Below are 22,730 nucleotides of genomic sequence, written 5' to 3' on the forward strand. Positions count from 1 at the left end.
ATGTTATATATTTTGAGCATTTCTTATTTTTTTTCAGGTACTTATATAGCGCCGTCAATTTACGCAGCGCTTTACACGAACATTGTACTGACAGGTGGAAGTGCTAACCATTTAGCCACTGTGCTGCCCTTTTTACATTTGTAAGTCGTATATTTTTTTTTTCCTGAGTGCTCTGCAATGCATAAGGTGATTGAGGTTGGAATGCTTGTAAAAATAGTGACCAATACCCAATTTTTGTTTTCCTTCATTGATTGACTTAGGATTTCAGAGACTGTGAGCCTATACCACCATCGTGAGTTGATTTGACACTGCCAAAAAAAAATTGTGCACCATCCCAGCATAACCCCTTCTACTTCTGGAATGCTGCAGTTTTTAGCTAGTATCCTATTAGCATGGACATCTTTTCTCTACTCTGTGGAGAAGAGCGTAACCTTTTTTGCTAGCTAACCTTTTGGGTTTTTTACTCCAGTCAAGATTCCAGCTACATCATTGCTGAGCTTGTCTCACAGCTATCTGGATTGGCCTGTTCTAATCCAGACTTTGGAGTGCCGTACCCAGACCAGGCTGTACTGGATGTGTGCAGGGTTACCCTGGAACATGACCTTCATGCACTGGAGTCTGCATTGTAGCACTTTCCAGACGTGAGTGCACTGTTGGCAATGTTGTGCTTTCAAGGTTCTGAGCCATGGAACAGCCCAAGGTGTGACCCTGTCTCCAAAAGCTTGCTTTGTGGGTGGGTCATGCAGGCGAAGCATTGAGATCTTCCTCATTACTATAACCACTGGGTACCCTTTTTAAAATTCCCCCTTCAAGTTGGTTCCACTGTGGAAGGGGTTAATGCTAAAGTATTGAGTAGTCTTTCCCACAATTCAGCATTTTAAAGCTCTTCCCTACTGCTGCTCCTGATTGCAAGTGGCATGTGGAACTCTCAATGGTTTGTCTTTGCTGTCTGCCTATAGTAACTTAGTCTCCTATGGCCACCTGACCTTCTGCTACCAAGAAGTGAGTATTCAAGGCCAAGCCTTGTTCATGAGCTATGTTGTTTCTGACATGCAGTGCAATTTATTTATTCCTAGTCAACGTTGGGAACAGTCACACTGTTCCTGGTGCCTCTAACTCACAATCCACTAGAGGTTCAGTTGTTAGTCCCCTGAAGTGCCTGACACCAACAGCCTGAAATTTGCCCTCTGCTTGAATCTTTACCACCCTCAGAGTCTTTCTTCACTCTGTTGGGCATGACCTTCTCCTTGGTTCTATCCCAGGAGTTTTTCACTGCGGTCATGGAGGATTTTATGGGCCAAGTATTGCATTTCATTGCAGAATCTGACCACAGAGGTCATAAGTGTGCTTCTACTCCTTCCCCCTACAGAATTTTTATCTGATCAGCTGCTTCTGAGCCTTCAGCCTCCAAGATGTTTTTTTTTTTTTTTATGCTGAGTCTCTTAAGTCTATAAGGATGTCCCCTGAGTAGTTGCAAGTGTCTGCCATTACTTTTAAACTTAAAGACCATCTTAGCTCTTATTAATGTGGTTCATATTTTAAAACTTGTGGATCTGCCTGTAGCTTCTGCAAGTGCTGTCCCCAATCTAGGCTCTTTTAGTGTCTCCAAGACTTCTGTGGTGCAACCACTGTTTTCAGATGTCCTTCACAGAGACTGGAATAACCCTGGCAAGCTGTTTATCCAGAACTCTCACCCTTGTACTGTTTGCGAAGACCTTTATTGGAAAGTGGATTGGCTTTCCCCCTCTGTGGATCTGGCAATATCTTAAAAACTTCTACAACCCCTGTGAAGCATATACACAAAAAGGTGAAAAAGTTTTTGCCCCCTTCCTGATTATTTTTTTTGTTTTACATATTTGTCACACTTAGTGTTACTAAACTCACAACAGTATAATTAGTCTGTATATGTAGTAAAGCATGCTTGTTATACTCACTGTGGACCTTAAGGGGTTAATCCTCTGCATTGTGTAAAAAGGATGTTTGATCCTGTCTTCTCTGAGCCTCCCCTTCTTCCACAGTCCCTAAACCATCTGCTGATAGAACAGGGCACTGGTGGCAAGCTGCACATGCTCAGTTTGGTGTGCATTGCTAGAGAGTTGTTTGGGTTTTTTTTTTTTTTGGAGTGCATGTAATCAGCACAGGGCCAATCAGCACTATCCAGATCCACTGTCCACAGTCAGGGGTCCTGCAGCCTCATATGACAGTCAAGGGAGAATGGAAATTCCTATGAGCTTTACCAGTGTTCTGCTGGACACTGATAGAAATCACAAGACTATTCTAACTGCTGACGAGAAAAGGAAGTTAGAAGTTTACAGCGGGTAAAATAAGTACTGAACACCATTTTCTAGGTACCGTATTTTTCGCTCCATGAGAAGCACTCCCCCCCCCCCTCAAAAAAAAATGGGAAATGTCAGAGCCTTATGGAGTGGCCGGCCCGGTATTCCCGCCGCTACCGTGTTAGAATACCAGGCCGGACGCTTGACTCTTCTGTGCAGAAGAACCTGCTCCTCGGTTCTACTTTTTCCTCGTTCCAGCGGTGTCCTGCTTTCACCAGTCGTCTTCTCTCCCTCAGGCCGGCATCTTCAGTGTGGGCACCCGGCTGTGACACCTTGCGGCTTCACAGCCCAGTGCCCACTGCGCATGCACAAGAAGAGCTGCGATTTGTGAATGGCCCCGTAGTCTTCTGGGACCTGTCCCACAAGATTACGGGGAGGGAGGGGGGAAGGACAACTCTGTGGGAGCAGGTACCTGTCAAATTCGGGTACAAACCCCCACTACCCAATGGTCAGCAGTCTCTGGTCATCTCCTGTAGTATGTTCGCAGTCTCTGGTCATCTCTACTGTGTCCGCAGTCTCTGGTCATCTCCTGTACTGTGTCCGCCTTCTCTGGTCATCTCCTGTAGTAGGTCCGCAGTCTCTGATCATCTCCTGTAGTAGGTCCGCAGTCTCTGGTCATCACCTGTAGTCTGCATCTCTGGTCATCTCCTGTAGTAGGTCCGCAGTCTCTGGGTATCTCCTGTAGTATGTCCGCAGTCTCTGGTCATCTCCTGTACTGTGTCCGCAGTCTCTGGACATCTGTAGTATGTCCGCAGTCTCTGGTCATCTGTAGTATGTCCGCAGTCTCTGGTCATCTCCTGTAGTATGTCCGCAGTCTCTGGTCATCTGTAGTACGTCCGCAGTCTCTGGTCATCTGTAGTACGTCCGCAGTCTCTGGTCATCTGTAGTACGTCCGCAGTCTCTGGTCATCTGTAGTACGTCCGCAGTCTCTGGTCATCTGTAGTACGTCCGCAGTCTCTGGTCATCTCCAGTAGTATGTCTGCAGTCTCTGGTCATCTCCTGTACTGTGTCCGCAGTCTCTGGCCATCCCCTGTACTGTGTCCGCAGTCTCTGGTCATCCCCTGTACTGTGTCCACAGTCTCTGGCCATCCCCTGTACTGTGTCCGCAGTCTCTGGCCATCCCCTGTACTGTGTCCGCAGTCTCTGGCCATCCCCTGTACTGTGTCCGCAGTCTCTGGCCATCCCCTGTACTGTGTCCGCAGTCTCTGGCCATCCCCTGTACTGTGTCCGCAGTCTCTGGCCATCCCCTGTACTGTGTCCGCAGTCTCTGGCCATCCCCTGTACTGTGTCCGCAGTCTCTGGCCATCCCCTGTACTGTGTCCGCAGTCTCTGGCCATCCCCTGTACTGTGTCCGCAGTCTCTGGCCATCCCCTGTACTATGTCCGCAGTCTCTGGTCATCTCCTGTACTGTGTCCGCAGTCTCTGGCCATCCCCTGTACTGTGTCCGCAGTCTCTGGCCATCTCCAGTACTATGTCCGCAGTCTCTGGCCATCCCCTGTACTATGTCCGCAGTCTCTGGTCATCCCCTGTACTATGTCTGCAGTCTCTGGTCATCTCCTCTACTGTGTCTGCAGTCTCTTGTCATCTCCTCTACTGTATCCGCAGTCTCTGGTCATCTCCTCTACTGTGTCCGCAGTCTCTGGTCATCTCCTCTACTGTGTCCGCAGTCTCTGGTCATCTCCTCTACTGTGTCCGCAGTCTCTGGTCATCTCCTCTACTGTGTCCGCAGTCTCTGGTCATCTCCTCTACTGTGTCCGCAGTCTCTGGTCATCTCCTCTACTGTGTCCGCAGTCTCTGGTCATCTCCTCTACTGTGTCCGCAGTCTCTGGTCATCTCCTCTACTGTGTCCGCAGTCTCTGGTCATCTCCTCTACTGTGTCCGCAGTCTCTGGTCATCTCCTCTACTGTGTCCGCAGTCTCTGGTCATCTCCTCTACTGTGTCCGCAGTCTCTGGTCATCTCCTCTACTGTGTCCGCAGTCTCTGGTCATCTCCTCTACGGTGTCTGCAGTCTCTGGTCATCTCCTCTACGGTGTCCGCAGTCTCTGGTCATCTCCTGTATTAGGTCCGCAGTCTCTGGTCATCTCCTGTAGTAGGTCCGCAGTCTCTGGTCATCTCCTATACTATGTCTGCAGTCCATTGGTTCAAAATATTTTTTTTCTTGTTTTCCTCCTAAAACCTAGGTGCGTCTTATGGTCGGGTGCATTTTATGGAGCGAAAAATACGGTAAATATATTTCTAAAGGTGCTATTGAAATGTAATTTTCACCACATGTTGGTAACAACCCATACAATCTATATGTACAAAGAAACCAAAACAAATACATTCAGAAATTAAGTTATGTGTAATAAAATGGATTTACACAGGGAAAAAGTATTGATCATGCAAACTGAAATGTATTTAATACTTCGTACAAAATCCGTTGTTGGTAATGACAACTTCAAGATGCCCCTGTATTGAGAAACTAGTTGCATGCATTGCTCAGGTGTAATTTTGGCACATTCTTCCACACAGTCTTGAAATCTTGAAGGTTCCGTGGGCCTGGTCTGTGAACTTTGTTCTTTAGTTCTTTCCAAAGATTTTCTGTTGGATTCAATTCAGGTGATTGAGTGGGCCATTCTAGCAGTTTTATTTTTTTTCTTTGAAAATAATTGAGCGTTTCCCTGACTTTAGTGTTTGGGATCATTGTCTTGGTGAAATATCCATCCTCTTTTCATCTTCATCATCCTGGTAGATAACAGCAGATTTTTATCAAGAATGTCTTGGTACATTTTTCCATTCATCCTTCTTTCAACGATATGAAGTTTGCCAGTATCATATGCCCCACATCATGATGTTCCCACCTACACACTTCACTTTTGGTATGGGGCATTTGGGGTGATGTGCAGTGCCATTTGACCTCCAAACATGGTGTGTATTATGGCATCCAAAGAGTTAAATTTTGGTCTAATCTGATCAGATTATATTCTCCCAGTATTTCACAGGCTTGTCTAAATGTTGTGCAGTAAACTTTAAATGAGCTTCAAAGGGGCGCATGCGCGGCCGGCACGGGATGGACGCGCTTTAGATACAGCTCCGTCCACCCGCCAGCAGAGAAGCGGCACACTACGGCCCCAGGGAAAACAAACGATAACATTCACTCACCGGAAGGTCCCTGCAGTCCACTAGACATGCCCTGCAGGAAAAAAAGCCCGGGGCAACCAGGGAAACTTACAAACTTCTTCCCGGCCGTTGTGCCGGGAATCCAAGATGGCAGCCGCCATGCAGGCATACAGGGGGAAAGCAGAGGCCAGGAGGAGGACTACAGGTCCCAGCCTGTCGATCCCTGGCTGCAGCATCAGCTCTATCCAGGGGACCCTGGTGAGTTTTCACCCCCACTCTCACCCACGACCTGCAGCCCAGTTAAATCGAGGCCACGCTTAGTGACCCTGATGACACCTGCCAGGCCCTACATTTTTCACCTCAGCCACCACATGCCACCTTGACCGGTATTGATGCTTTTCCAGCCTCTGACCAACCACTGACGGAAATCTGCATGAAAAACATGCTAACATCACTGCGCCAAACTTTGCATAACGATATATCGGCGCCACTAACCCAAATTACTACCCTGGTGCAAAAACAGGAACGCAGAATCCGCCATATTGAAAACAACATAGCAGACATAGTAGAAGCGCACAATGATTTGATTGATGCTCATACAGACCACGCATCAGATATCGAACAACTCAACCTAAAATTGGCCGACATGGAGGATCGTTCGCGCCGCAATAATATTAAATTTAGGGGGATCCCAGAAACGGTCTCCAATGACGCATTAGTGCCGCATTTGCATCATTTCCTCAAACTTCTAATCCCAACACTCTCTGAAGTAGAGGCCATAATCGATCGAGCCCACCGACTCCCTAAGCCTTCATTCCTAGCAGCATCCGTCCCTAGAGACGTGCTCGTTCGAATACACTTCTACCATATTAAAGAGAAAATTATGTTGGCGGCTAGAAATCCACCTCCACTTGCATCCTCGCATGCGAATCTCCGTCTCTACGCCGATTTATCCAAGGCAACACTTTCCAATCGGGAAAAAAATGATACCAATCACGAAAGTGCTCAGAAATCACAACATGCTTATCAATGGGGATTCCCCACGAAATTAATAGTACGGCACCAAGGCAGGGTCTATACTATTAAAAACCTGGAGGCCGGTTTGGACTTCCTTAAGGCCTGGAGTATTTTGCCTGCAGACCCGCAGAAGAACAACCCTGGATCCGTCCAAAACATGGAAGCAACTTGAAGGGCTGTGCGGCACACGCTGCGTTTATACTACTTAGTTGTTTTCCCTGGTGGCGTTCTCTGACCACCCCTATCTCTGGCGATAGGCCTACACCCAAGGACTATCGCTTTTACAGTTTTGTGTAGGTGTGACCCTCTCGGAGGTCACGACCGGTTTGACTCCCCCATTTTTGAAGTAGCATTTCTGGCTACATTGCTTACTTGCATTATGAGCAAGTGTTTTTTTAATGTTTTTGCTTCCCGTTACACCTGTTCCTTCCCCTGGCACCATCAAATATATATTCCTGGCACAAGACCTCAACCTCGTGACCCTGACTACCACCAACAAAACTTCCCACATATGTTTCTATTCAGAAAACTTGCCTACAAATGATTACCATCACTTCTCTTAATGTGCGAGGCCTCAATTCCCCTTTCAAGAGATCGATGCTTTCAAAAGAAATTAGAAAGACTCAAACAGATCTTATCTTCATACAAGAATCCCACTTTGCCACAGAAAAGACCCCTAAACTTTATCTGCACAGATTCTCACAACTATTCTTGGCAACGAACACGAAAAAGAAAAACGGGGTAATTATTGCCGTTAATGACGCTCTCTCTTTCCAACCTACTTCCACTGTAATCGACCCACAAGGTTGATACATTATCTTGATATGCCAAATCAATGAGATCACTTACACTTTGGTGAACGTTTACGGTCCAAACAGCAAGCAAATAAGATTCTATCATAAACTCTACACCCTTATCTCCCAACACAAACAAGGCAGACTTATCATTGGCGGACACTTCAATGTTCTCAGCGATTCACTCTTAGATTCCTCTTCTAAAAAGAAATCCACTAATCTTGACCTCAACCGCTTCCTACACGACCATGATCTATATGACATCTGGAGATGCCAACATGGAACAGAAAGAGACTACACCTACTTTTCACCTCCACATCTCTCGTACTCTAGAATTGACATGTTTCTCACCGACAAATGGACGTTGCAACACGTTTTATCATCCAACATTGGCACTATAACATGGTCTGACCATGCACCGATCACCATATCCTTCGACGATAACAGACGATCAGCGATTCCACCTATCTGGAGACTGAATTCTACACTTTTAAATCATCCGGAAAACCAGAAATTTATTCTGGATGCCCATCACCTCTTTTTTGAAACCAACACCACCCCGGACATTTCTATTACTACACTTTGGTTAACATATAAAGCTTATATGAGAGGTATCCTCATTCAATTAAATTCTCGCCTTAGAAAACAACGATCCCAGCAAATTGACCAACTCTTAACTTCCATACGCCAGAACGCGGATTCTAATAAACAAAACCCGAACCCCACTACAACCGCGGCTTTAAACCGAGATAGGAATACACTACGCTCCATTCTATTACACACTTATGATATGAACCTCCAAAAAACGAAATCTCAATTCTATGCGCTAGGTAACAAAACAAACTTTCTCCTTGCCAAAACCATTAAACAAAAACGGCTTAAAAACAAAATTGCGAAGGTTCAACACCCAATTTCAAGTGTTTCATTGTCCAATCCACAAGATATTGCGAACGCATTTGCGTGCTACTACCAATCTCTATATAATATTAAGGATGACGCAAACACGACCCAGCCAACAAACAAGTCGATCGAACATTTCCTACGTCATACCGATCTCCCCCATCTTACGCCTTCCCAATTAGCCTCTATCTCTGTGCCAATTTCTCCCACAGAAATCGAGAACACCATTAAGAAACTTCCCATGAATAAATCACCGGGTAACGACGGCTTTACTAATGAATTTTATAAAACGTTCACGTCCAACCTCAAAACACACCTATCTGATCTCTATAATTATGTCACTTCTAAAGGGGAATTTCCCCCTGACATGCTACAATCAATAATCTCCACTATCCCTAAACCGGGCAAAGACCCTCAATTAGTTCAGAATTATAGACCAATTTCACTGCTAAACACAGACCTAAAAATTTATGCCAAGATAATAGCTCAACGACTGCTCCAATACCTTCCCACGCTAATCCATTCTGACCAAGTGGGATTCATACCAGGTAGACAAGCTCCTGACGCGACTCGACGAATTATATCACTATTACACCATCTTGAATCAAACAACCAACCCTCACTCCTCCTTTCACTTGACGCAGAAAAAGCATTTGACCGCATTCACTGGCAATTCATGACACTAACTCTCCAAAAATTCGGAATCACGGACTGGATGCTATTAGCAAATTTATCCTTATACTCCAAACCCTCTGCTAGAGTCCTCACTAATGGCTCTCGCAACCATTCCAAATCTCTAACGGCACTAGACAAGGTTGCCCTCTTTCCCCCATAATCTTTGCTTTACTCATCGAACCACTAGCATCCAACCTTAGGAATGACCCCAATTTCTCGGGAATTAAATTTCTCAAGCATGAATACAAAATCAGTCTTTTTGCAGACGACATTATATTAATGATTACAAACCCCTATAAATCGCTTATTTCAATACGCTCACGCATACATGCCTATGCAGATGTTTCATTTTATAAACTTAACGAACCCAAGTCCTCTATCTTAAACCTTTACACCCCTGCTCCGACCCAAACCCTGCTTACAAAACGATTCCCTTTTAAATGGGAACCACATAATATACCCTATCTGGGAATTAAACTAACGCCTAAAACCAACCAACTCTACGCAGCCAATTTTAAACCGTTACTTGACACAATTCCGCAGGAGATTAAGAGCTTGCGTACAACCACTTTATCAATGTTAGGCAGAATAGCTACTATCAAAATGTGCATATTACCTAAAATATTATATATCTTCCATACATTACCTATTCCTATACCCTCCTCCTTCTTCTCTACACTGCAAAAAATTCTAAATAAATTCCTATGGAACTCCAAACGGGCTAGATGCTCCACAAACCTACTGATCCGTCCTCCTTCCAGAGGAGGAGCCGGCCTCCCTCATTTAAAATCCTATTACCAAGCGGTCTTATTGGACCAGCTCTTCTACTGGTGGCACCCTACCCATGACAAAACGTGGACAGTCATGGAAGCTTCCTTGTACCCGTTAGGTGCCCTGTCAGATCTATTATTTACGCCACGTACAACGCAAACTGGACCTCTACACACACACCCTTGTATCCAGGCCTCACTAATAGCTTGGCATGATTTCCTAACGCATACTCATTCACACAAGTCTAACATATGAATGCCTACCCCAATATCTTCTCTGCAGCTCCTATCCCCCCATTTGAACCTCACATCTTGGAGAGCGTTTGGCATACAATATATCCAAGATACCTACAACATTCATACACCAGAGTCTTTCCAAACTCTTCAGAAGAAATTTCATCTTCCTGATACGGAACTATTTACTTTTATGAGATTATCCCATTTACTCCATAGAATAAACATACCACTTGAAATTAACATCCCTGCTACTGCGCACCATTTCTTCCACAAGACTATTTACCCAAAGAAAGGAATTTCTACCTTCTATACATTACTAACCGAAGCACTTTTTATAACCCATACATCATCCTTGACTAACTGGGAGAAGGCTCTGACCCTCCCAACAACTCCGCAATCTTGGCAAACAACCTTTACCATCACATACAAAGCCTCGAAATGTAGTTCCCACTGGGAATCATATTTGAAAATTCTCCACCAATGCTATTTAACCCCTACCAAATTATCTTTATACTATCCACATCAATCACAAACCTGTTGGAGACATTGTGGCGAAAGTGGCTCGCTCTTTCATCTGCTCTGGTCATGTAAATCCCTCAAGTCGTATTGGAATAAAGTGTTCCAAATAATCTCGTCGGTCTCAAGTTTACCAACATCCCCAAATCCAGCTATAGCCCTCCTTCATTTAACCATAGAAAAATTTCCCGTACGTTCACGCATCATTATAATACACATCCTAGTAGCAGCAAAGACCAACATTTCAAAATTATGGCGATCCACGTCACCTCCCCTACTATCCCGTCTAATTGCTGATCTCAATTTACAATGCGAGATGGAACGCAGAACGGCCCTCAGAAACTCTTCCTACCATAAATTCATACTACACTGGTCTCGATGGTTAAAACACCCCAATTGCTCAATTACTTGATTACTAACCATAACTCTTATAGGATACTATAATTGTAGCTCATCGGTGCCCTCTATCACTACCTAGTCCCTTATGTTTCACGGTTTTTTTTTTTAGTATGGTTCACAAACCAACGAGCATACCTCTCATGTAAACATGATTACGGAAAATCGAGCTCCCTACCGACCGTAGGAGGTCGGTTACATCTTTTTGTATTACGTATGCTGTTAATCTCCTATTGTGAACCTTGTACTCGACTTTTTCTATACAATGTTATGTTTGTCATGATATTTGGAAAATTTCAATAAAAAATTATTTGAACATAAATGAGCTTCAACATGCTTTTTCTTCAGCAATGAACTCTTCTGTGGTGAGCATGCATACAGGCCATGACGGTTGAGTGCATTGCATATTGTTTTCTTTGAAACAATTGTACCTGCTATTTCCAGGTCTTTTTGCAGCTCTCCACAAGTGGTCCTTGGCTCTTGGACAACTATTCTGATAATTTTTTTCACTCTTTTGTGAGAAATCTTGAGGAGCAGCTTGTCGTGACCGGTTTATGGTGAAATGATGCTCTTTCCACTTCCAGGTCATGGCCCCAACAATATTTACTGGAACATTTAGAAGTTTTTAGTAATCCTTGTGTAACCAATGCCATCAGTATGTTTTGCAACAATAAGGTTGCAAAGGTCTTGAGAGAGCTCTTTGCTTTTACCCATCATGAGATGTTTCTTGTGTGACACCTTGGAATCGAAACACCTTTTTGTAGGCCATCAGTTGAGACAGCTGATATTAATTTGCACTGACAAGGGGAAGGATTGCTTTCTAATTACTGATAGATTTCAGCTTGTGTCTTTGGCTTTCCATGCCTCTTTGCACCTCCCTTTCTTCATGTGTTCAATACTTTTTTCCCTGTGTTATTCCATTTTATTACACATAACTTAATTTCTGAACGTATATGTTTTGATTTCTTTGTATATATGGACTGCATGGGTTGTTGCCAACATGGTGGAAATTTCATGTCAATAGCACCTTTATAAATATATTTAATGAGAAAAATGGTGCCGTGTTCAATACTTATTTTAGAATTGCATTTCACTGTTCTGTGTACTGTGGAAGACCAGATACAGTGAATGCAGGGCACTGGGTTTAGTAACACTTTAAAGGATTCACATCCTCAAGCAAATTTTAATATTGCACAAAGATAACCCTAGTAAATACAAATGCAGTTTTTAAATGATTTCACTTAAGGGAAAAAAAAGCTGTCTAAACCTGCTTGCCCTATGTATAAAGAAGAATCGCCCCCGCAAAATATGAATGAACTGATTTAACCACATTTTTTTGGAAAGCTGAGTTTAATTTTACTTGCCACATACCAGACCTGTTGAATCAAGAAACTATTTAAATAGAAGCTGTTTAACAAATTAAAACGCCCTAAAAGTCCTCAAAAAGCAACACCTCATGCCGCAATCTAAAGAAGTTCAAGAACAGATGAGAAGCAAAGTAATTGACAGGTATCAGTCTCGAAAGGGTTACAAAGCCATTTCGAAGGCTGTGGGACTCCAGTGAACCATGGTATGATCCATTATCCACAAATGGAGAAAACTTAGAATAGTGGCGAACCTTCCCAGGAGTTACTGGCCTACCAAAATTGCTCCAAGAGCACGATGATGACTCATCCAGGAGTTCATAAAAGAACCCAGAACAACATCTAAAGAACTGCAGGACTCACTTAAGGTCAGTATTCATGATTGAACAATAAGAAAGAGACTGGACAAAAATGGCATCCATGGGAGAGTACCAAGGCGAAAAACACTGCTGACCAAAAAATAATTCAAAGGCTCAGCTCCCTGTTTCCAAAAACGAACACAGCATTTCATAAAAGGAGCATCATACCAACAGTCAAATGTGGTGGTAATGTGATGATCTGGGGCTGCTTTGCAGCGTCAGGACCTGGATGACTTGCCATAATTGATGGAACCATGAAATCTGCTCTGTACCAGAAAATCCTAAAGCAGAATGTCCTTTCATTAGTTTGTGACCTCAAGCTCAAGCGCACTTGGGTTATGCAGCAGGACAATGGGCACAATTCACTAAGCAGTATCTTACAGTAGGTAATATATTGGCGCTGGAGAGGTGGGTATGGATATTACAGTCCCATGGGTAATCCGGAAAATGTTCAGCTAAGGGGATAAATAGTATCTCTCTGCTGTACAATTAAATGCTTGAGCATGTAGCAATAGGTCATATGCTGGTGCTGGAGAGATGAGGTTAGCATATTACAGTCCAATAGGAAGTGGGGAAGTAATCAGCTGTTATGGGCAGTCATAAGGCAGCACCGTATAGAGTTAAGCTGGACTAATCATATTTGCTTCTTTGCCAGACGAAGAAGCAAACCGCTTTGAAACGCGTTACCGCCCCCTTCCTGTGGCATCACGTTCCTGTAGTGATGTCACTTCCGCCCGGTGGCCATCTTGTGTTCCAGGCTGGTTCTATACATGAGACAGCCCATGCAGGCTGCAGAGGAATCGATGTGACTGAGGAGACCTGGCCTTTACTATAGCCGTGGCCCTCGGATATTCATTCACCTCCTCCACTCTGTCTCTGGCACCACTTCTGGATGATGTCCCTTATACCAATGCCTAATTACCACTTACCTCCTGTGAGTTACTACTGTATTGTGTGCAATAAAATTATTATTTCATACTGTACTTAGTCTGGCGCCCCTCTCTCTCCTTTATGTAGTATCTTGCCGCATCCGAGTATGCGGTAGAATACGGCACAGCATTTAAAACTAAAAAAATTTAATTCACTAAAGTACTAAACGCTACTAAAATACCGCAGAAGTTATTTTATCAAGTCATGCGGTATTTTAGTAGTGAAACCATGCGTAACTTTTTCAACTGTCAGCGGGTTTCCCCACTGACAGCTGTATATAAAAGAAATAATTGCCTGCAATCACAAAAATAATTTAAAAACTGGTGTGGAGGTCCCCTCCTCCATCCATACCAAGCCCTTCAGGTCTGGTATGGATTTTGAGAGGAACCCCCATGCAAAAGTTTAAAAAAAAGATGGTGTTGGGGTCCCCCCTCAAAATCCATAGCAGACCCTTATCCGAACATGCAGCCCGACAGGTCAGGAAAGGGGGAGGGGGACGAATGAGCGCCCCCCCCCGAACCATACCAAGCCACATGCCCTCAATGTGGGGGGAAGTTTTGGGTGGGGGCTTCCCCCCAAAGCACTTTGTCCCCATGTTGACTGGACAAGGGCCTCTTCCTCACAACCCTGGCCAGTGGTTGTGGGAGTCTGCAGATGGGGGGGCTTATCTGAATCTGTAAGCCCCCAGATCCCGCCCCCCCCCCACTCTCAACGTTGGCTCCTGCTGACTGCTCCGCTGGCTTAATAGTTCTTAACCACTTCAAGTCTGGACACTTTTACCCCCTTCCTATCCAGGCCAATTGTCAGCTTTCAGTGCTATCACACTTTGACAATTGCGCGGTCATGCAACACTGTACCCATAGGAATTTTTTAGCATTTTTTTGAGACAGATAAAACTTTATTTTGGTGGTATTTATTGAATCAATGATCACATGATCGGGACCTTACACAGATGTCCCGTACAGCGATCCTAGGGAGTGCGCACAGCTTTAAAATGCAGGCGCAGTTTATGAACGGCAATCCGCTCCTGCACTGCTCCTATCCGACCGTTTATGTACATGGGCCAGACGGGAAGTGGTTAAATATGTAAGGCCAGTGGCATTGTGTGTGACCCCGTCACTTGTGACATCAACCGGGGCATGCTGGGTCAATGATGACACACGGGGGCAGGGTCACATACTCACATGGCGGGGGGCGAGATCTGGGGGACTTCCAGATTCCGATAAGCCCCCCACCCGCAGACCCCCACAACCAATGGTCAGGGTTGTGGGGAAGAGGCCCTTGTCCCCACCAACATGGGGACAAGGTGCTTTGGGGGAGGGGAGCCCCCCGCCCCAAAGCACCCCCTCATGTTGAGGGCATGTGGACTGGTATGGTTCAGGATGGGGGGTGCTCGCTCTCTTCCCCCCCCCCCCCTCCTGACCTGTCAGGCTACATGTTCGGATAAGGGTCTGGTATTTGGAGGGGGGACACACACCACGGGCCCAGGGACAGGTAATTGGCTTTTTTTTAAAAGTCAGCAGCTAGATTGACGCTTGATTGCAGTTGTCGCAACCAAGGGAGGCACAACCGGTTATAAGATTTAGGGGGCAATTTCTTTTTCACATAAGGTCGGGCAGGTTTGAACAGCTTTTTTCCCTTATTAAATGAAATCATTAATTAAAAGCTGCTTTTGGTATTTATTGTGGTTATCTTTGTGTAATAGTTTTTTTTTTGTTTTTACAAATTCTTTATATAGAACAGCAGATGTCCATCAATTCCATAGGAACAGTCGGGCAAAAGCAGTGATGGCCCAATGTAATAATGAAATTTGATGATCTGACTCATTAAGTGTGACAAATTTGAAAAAAAAAAATCAGGAAGGGGCAAATACTTTTTCACAACACTGTGTATATATATGTATTTTGTTGGGATTGGAGGGGAAAATAGGCTGTTGTCAGACAGTTCTGGAAACATAAAGCCCCATTTGTCAGCAAACAGAAACAGACTGTCTTCAGACTCAGCTCAAACAAGGCAGTTACAGCTTCCCATCCAGTCCTAATACATGGGTCCAAGTGTGCTTAGGTTCCAAACACTCAGTATTGAAAGCCCCACTTAAAGGCAGGCTCACCCAGAAGGTAAATCTCAGACAATTGAGTCTTTCCAGGCTGTACGCAGGTCTCCTCTCTGTAGATGGCAAAATCGACAGCAACCACACTTGCTATCTAAGATATTATAAATGTGTCCCAGCACTGATCTGATCCTCTCCAAAACAAGGCCCCACCTACTTTTGGGAATATCCTATTGGATGCAACGTGTCGGGTAGGTGGGATTGTGACCTCACTATGCTTGCCGGAGCTACTGTAGTATCCGAGTAGTGGATGGAGAGCTGGGACCAGCCAGTCTAAGAAGTTTCTATATTTGCTGTATGCTGCAAAGCCTATCCTATATGTTATATTTATATAAAAGGAAATCTGTTCTATAAGTGGATATGTAATAAAAGATCGAACATACTACACTATCAGCACTTTTATATGTCTCTTATGAGCTTTAACCCTTTATGGAGAGAGTGAAAGAAGACCATAGATGTTGCTGCAAGAGAACCATAGTTTAAAAACCTCATCATACCTCTTAAATATTTTGAGGCCCATCCATGGAGAGCAGAAGGAGACCATACATGTTGTTGCAAGAGAACCAGAGTTAAAAAGCCTGGTTAAAACTCTTAAAGCTTTTTTAGGTCCATCCGTGGCGGTAGGGGTACACCTGTAACAATTGCACATGGTGGAATCGAGTGCACTTTGGTGCTCTTGTTATAGATTTGCGTTTTCACATAAGTGAACACAATAATAATGTGACAATTCCAGATTTGCACATAGGATTTTGTTGCTTTTAATATATATCATGTGGAACGGAGTCCAATTTAAATGCACCATGTTTTGTGTATATCATTGGAATAGTAGTGAAATTTGTATGAAAAATATTATTTGAGATTTTCACTTTATGCATATGATAATAATTGAGGTTTAAATATTTTTTCACAGCCACTGGACGAAAAGTGCTACACTTGCATTCAGCTGATTAATAAGTAGGACTGAAGAGGACGTACCTGCCCTCTACATACAGCAGGTAACATAAGTATTAAACTCGTCACCATTTTTCTCTGTAAATATATTTCTAAAGGTGCTATTGAAATAAAATTGTCACCACATCGACTTTTTCTATACAATGTTATGTTTGTCATGATATTTGGAAAATTTCAATAAAAAATTATTTGAACATAAATGAGCTTCAACATGCTTTTTCTTCAGCAATGAACTCTTCTGTGGTGAGCATGCATACAGGCCATGACGGTTGAGTGCATTGCATATTGTTTTCTTTGAAACAATTGTACCTGCTATTTCCAGGTCTTTTTGCAGCTCTCCACAAGTGGTCCTTGGCTCTTGGACAACTATTCTGATAATTTTTTTCACTCTTTTGTGAGAAATCTTGAGGAGCAGCTTGTGTGACACCTTGGTAATGAGACACCTTTTTATAAGCTATCCATTGAGACTGAACCAGCTGATATTAATTTGCACTGACAAGGGGCAATATTGCTTTCTAATTACTGATAGGTTTCAGTTGGTGTCTTGCATTTTTGCACCTCCCTTGTCTTCAGTACTTTTTCCCTGTGTCATTCTGTTTTATTACACCTAACTTAATTTCTGCACGTATTTGTTTTGGTTTCTTTGTATGTATGGATTGCATGGGTTGTTACTGACGTAGTCAAAATTTCATGTCAATAGCACCTTTAGAAATAGAAATATATTTAGCAAGAAAAATTGTGACGTGTTCAGTACTTATTTTACCCACTGTATACATACTATGTATATACGAGGGATGTTAAAGTCAATCTGGGACTTTTGAGTTTAAATAATAAATTAACAAATTTCAAGGAGTATTTTTTTACATACTTCCCTGCTACATTTCTACACTTATCCTAGCGTTTAATGCCTGGAAAGTTTCGGCATAGAAAGATTTGTCAGTATGCTTGAACCACCCTAGGACAGCCTGCTTCACTTCGTCATAATTGTGTTCACCATTCTCACAGAAAGATTAGACTCTTGTGCAATTTCATGACAGGTTATGCGTTGATTAGCCAGGATCAGGTGTGCCATGTGCTGAATGTTCACAGGAATGACTGCTGTGGGTTGGAACCACCAGGGCTGGGATCATCAATGATGGACATACGGCCATCTTCAAGCACAGTACAGCTGAGCGTCTCATCGCCGTATTGTGCTTGAAGTCTTCCGCAGATATCTGCGGGTTTTACGCCTTTGTGAACAAGAAACATCATCACTGCATGCTGGTCCATGCACACACTATCACTGTTGTCTGCCATCTTGATTCCCAGTCTCTGGACTGGCCTGCAAAATGTGTGCCACCTATCAGTAATAGTACACACTTGCCATTTACTACTTCGTGTAGTACGACCACGCTAGCATCCCTTTTTTATCCCTGTAACATTAAAAGTCCTGGTTTGACTTGAACACCCCTTGTATATATACAGTATATAGAAAGAGAGGGCTGTGGAAGCAAAAACAGCTTCCACCTACACTAAATTGACAAAATGTATTGAGACACCTGCCTTTACGTGCACATGAACTTTAATGGCATCCCAGTTTTAGTCCATAGGGTTCAGTATTGAGTTGGCCCACCCTTTGCAGCTATAACAGCTTCAACTCTTCTGGGAAGGCTGTCCACAAGGTTTTGGAGTGTGTCTATGGGAGTGTTGGACCATTCTTCCAGAAGTGCATTTGTGAGGTTGGACGAGAAGGCCTGGCTCTAATTCATCCCAAAGGTGTTCTATGAGGTTGGGGTCAGGACTCTGTGCAGGCCAGTCAAGTTCCTCCACCCCAAACTCGCTCATCCATGTCTTTATGAATCTTGCTTTGTGCACCGTTGCGTAGTAATGTTCGAAACATCCCCAAACTGTTCCCACAAAGTTGGAAGCATGAAATTTCCAAAATGTCTTGGTATGCTGACACCTTAAGAGTTCCCTTCACTGGAACTAAGGGGCCAAGCCCAACTCCTGAAAAACAACCCCACACCATAATCCTCCCTCCATCAAACTTTACACTTGGCACAATGCAGTCAGGCAAGTACCGTTCATCTGGCAATCGCCATACCCAGACACGACCATCAGATTGACAGACAGAGAAGCGTGATCACTCCAGAGAACACATCTCCACTGCTCTGGAGTTCAGTGGCGGCGTGCTTTACACCACTGCATCTGATGCTTTGCATTGCACTTGGTGATGTAAGACTTGGATGCAGCTGTTTGGACATGGAACCCCATTCCATGAAGCTCTCTATGCACTGTTGTGCTAATCTGAAGGCCACACAAAGTTTGGAGGTCTTTAGTTATTGACTCTGCAGACAGTTGGCGACTTCTGCACACTGTGCGCTTCAGCATGCGCTGACCCCACTCTGTGATTTTACATGGCCTACCACTTCTTGGCTGAGTTGCTGTTGTTCCCAGTTGCTTCCACTTTAATACAATACCACTAATAGTTGACCGTGGAATATTTAGTAGCTAGGAAATTTCACGGATGGACTTATTGCACAGGTGGCAACCTATCATGGTATCACGTTTGAATTCACTGAGCTCCTGAGAACGACTCATTCTTTCACAAATGTTTGTAGAAGCAGTCTGCATGCCTAGGTGCTTGATTTTATATACCTGTGGCCATGGATACTTATGACAATATAGTGTACCTTACAGCCTTTGTGGGGTTTTGGTGGGCTGAGTCATGAGTTTCCTGGGGATTTCCAGAATAAATTTCCTTGCCCTGTTCTACTCTCTTTGCTGCTTTGGCTGTTCACACGCTTCCTGTTACATGTTCATATGGGGAGAGTGCAACTCTTTTTTCATGTCTACAGCAGGTGTAGAGCGAGAACGCCACAAAAAACTTAATGACGTTTTAAAGCAATACAGGGCTCAAATGGTGGCCTAATTGTCTAACCTCTACCAAAAATCAAAATAGTTTTAGGTGGTGGACTGGTCCTTTAACATAAGGATGGGCATTCCAGTTCAGCACTGCAGCAAATAAGAATGATGTGCCTCTTATTGTCCATGTATGTTTATCACATGACATCATTTTGTTTCCCTCTTTTAAAAAAAGGGCTCTTGTGTAATAAGCATCTATTTCCAGATCTACTGTCAGCATCGCTATCAGCAGGATGCACTCTGCTATACTTCTACATACATTCTGCCTTGAAGAATATTTTTAACGGACATATAGACTAGACGGCAACATATAAAGATATTTTTTAGAGGTAGCTATTGGGTATGTAATTTTTTTATATATATATAATAGAGCTGTAGTAATGTTTGAAGTCAACCTTATAATTTTTATGAATATGTAATATGACAGAACCAATTGTGATTTCTGTTCTTTCTGTTTTCTAGGTTTTGCTGCCAATCATGTTTGTGTTGTTAATATTAATGACATCAAGCTTTGTAGCTCTTGATGCTTTTTGCCCAGTCTTGTGTAACTGCTCAGTGAAGGACTTCATTGCTTGCTCGGGTACTTCAATTACAGATATTGCTGCATTATCCATTCCTTATAATTTTACATATGTTCTTATAAACTGCACTCAAGCTACAGAACTGACCAATACCAGCTTTCAAGCAATGCCTGTTACTTTACGTCTGTTTTTCGAAGGCAACCAATTTTCTGTGATAGAATCTGGGGCTTTTCAAAAATTCCCTCTTCTGAAATCACTGAAGCTAACAAAAAATGCTATACGAAGTCTACCTCCAGGAATTTTCCACAGATTATTTCATCTGGAGCAGTTGTTTCTTGATCAGAATGCATTGTCTGATCTTGATCCATATATATTTCAAAACCTGACAAACTTATCGGATCTCATATTGAACAGAAATCTGCTTAGAGAATTGCCTGCTGGATTACTAGATCATCTTGTAAATCTTAAGAAATTAAATTTATCCAGAAATAAGCTGGCATCTTTGCCAAAGTATATTTTCAACTCATTGTTCAAACTGAAAATTTTATTTCTCTATAATAATTGTCTGGAGATATTAATACCTGGAATGTTCGATAATCTCACTGAATTGGAAGAGTTACATTTGTATGCAAATTCAATTGTAATGGTCGACAAAGAAGCATTCTACAATTTACCAAAATTGAATCTGCTAATGCTTCACAAAAATAAAATAAATATATTACCTGAGGGACTATTTCTCCATTTGCCTTTGTTAGCTAAACTGACTTTGTATGAAAACCCTTTAACCGAATTTCCCAATGTGCTTTTTGGCAAAATGGAGAATCTCAAAGATTTGTGGCTTTATCACACAGATCTTTTAACAGTACCTAATTTTGTTTTTAGTAATCTAACTAATCTAAAGTTATTGATCCTAACACAAAACCCAAAGCTTCAGAGTCTTCCAAAAGAATCATTCAGTGGTCTGAGCAAACTTGAGGAGCTGTCCTTGCATTCAAATAGCTTGAAATTTCTTGGTGAGGGCTTGTTCCAGGATCTTCAACATCTGAAAATTCTTTCTCTACATAACAATGTTTTTGAGGATCTTCCTGAGAATTTGTTTCATCCTCTTATAAATCTTGAAATTGTTTACCTAAACAAGAGTAAACTCCGTAACTTGCCAGGTACCTTCTTTAAAACCTTGACGAAGCTTAAAAACATTAGTCTTGATGACAATCCTTGGGCATGTGATTGCAGGCTTAAAGATTTCAAGCTCTGGCTTGAAATGAATGTAAAAATAGTGCAGAATTCCATGTCCATTTTTTGTGAACATCCTTCCGCACTCAAAGGGAAATCTGTCCTTCATTTTGATGCACCAATCTGTAGCTATACAACCATAGCAAATGACTATTCCTATGAGGTAACCACATCGTCTGTTTTAGCCAGTACTACACAAAGCATAAGAGGTGAGATGACCCTTACTCCTACTAAACTGCTAGCTGATCATTACACACACACCAATGTATCTGTGAATCCAAGTCATGAGGAAACAACTCTTATACCATTAAAAAATGATTTATCCAAAATTGCTGATCCTACCACTAGTTGGAATAATAATGATTCTTCAAGCACATCTTCGGCTATTCATATGGGAACAGACCATAAATTCAAAGAAGATTTACATATTCGTCTTCTTAGAAAGTTATTTGGATTTTGCCTAGCATATGGAAAAATAATCTCTTATCTCATTATGGTTACAGCAGCTATTCAAGTTCTTCTTCTAGTTGTGACATGTTTCATTATGCTGAAAATAAGGAAAATTCATACTTATTTCAGTAGTGCTAAAGATCCTGTAGAGCTACAGCGTATCTTAATACCAATAAGTCCTAATTCTGTAAAGAAATAATAATTATATTGCATGTTTATATATTTGCAATGTTCCTTATATTTGTGTTATGCACTTCTTAATTACCTTTACAAGTAATTTTATATTCATTTAATGTGTATAGGTATACAGTATAGCATATTGTCTTCAGTTTTATTTTTTGAAAATTCTGTGGTTTTCATAGTGCTATATGTTTCCAAACCTGGTTGTAAAGCTCTTAAAATAGTCAAGGGATTTTGTGTAGTCATGTTCCTCAGGTTTGTTCTCCTTTTCTGTAATGGACATTTCTCAGTAAGTCATCAAATGTATATATTAAAGGATGACTTTGGCAATGTTCATTTTCAGAATTTATTTAGTGTCAATTTACACAGCAATATTTTATTTGATTCTTCTTTGATGTGGTGACAGGTTTGCATTTTTTTCAATACTGTCCCATCTTGGTGGGTCACATTTAGCATTCCTGTGTATTCCTTTTGGGATTCTTTTTTTTTCTTTTGTTAAACTTTTTAAATAGGCATTTTATGAGCTATTACTGTAATTGGTAAAAAAAATCTTTTAACATAAGGGAGAAATGAGAGCTCAAAATATTGCAATTGGTAGCTTGATGTCCTTTCCCCAATGCGTGTCTTTACTACATATCTATAAAGCCAATGGGAGAAGATTCTTGATCTAGTTCACAAACCATCCCAGGCATGGGTTATAGCTGAGAACAAACGCCTAAGGGCTTTCCAATAACTTGAAACTAGAGATTGTGACAACCTTGCCCAGTGTCTGTTATTGCCTATAGATATATATTATATTCACTACTAATTTCCCTTCCCATTTTTAAGATTGTGTATTAATAGGCAACAGGAGAATACATAATAGAATGAAGAAGAGTGCATTATGATATCTTAGAAATAAAATATTCTGCATACCTCCTGTTGAGATTGCTGTAATGTGTGGCAAAACATCAAACATGGTCTGGTGTGTTGCATTGAATGGCACCCT

At 42.4% G+C, this 22,730-nt stretch overlaps 1 protein-coding gene and 1 long non-coding RNA gene across 2 annotated transcripts in view; one reads left to right on the top strand and one right to left on the bottom strand.

Annotated features, from left to right (window-relative positions):
• LOC149463396 (uncharacterized) overlaps window positions 1-22,730 on the bottom strand; it is a 352,919-nt gene that overhangs the window by 190,070 nt on the left and 140,119 nt on the right. The window lies entirely within an intron of this gene.
• Window positions 37-22,659, top strand: GP5 (glycoprotein V platelet). The gene is made up of 3 exons (XM_089675654.1): window positions 37-140; window positions 19,564-19,698; window positions 19,821-22,659. The coding sequence occupies exon 3, from the start codon at window positions 19,836-19,838 to the stop codon at window positions 21,759-21,761; it is 1,926 nt and encodes a 641-aa protein (XP_089531780.1). The 5' UTR covers window positions 37-140; window positions 19,564-19,698; window positions 19,821-19,835; the 3' UTR covers window positions 21,762-22,659.

Source organism: Staurois parvus, unplaced genomic scaffold (genome assembly GCF_062004578.1).
Source record: "Staurois parvus isolate SC_StPar_1 unplaced genomic scaffold, SC_StPar_1.0 ptg000155l, whole genome shotgun sequence".
Taxonomy (NCBI): Eukaryota; Metazoa; Chordata; class Amphibia; order Anura; family Ranidae; genus Staurois; species Staurois parvus.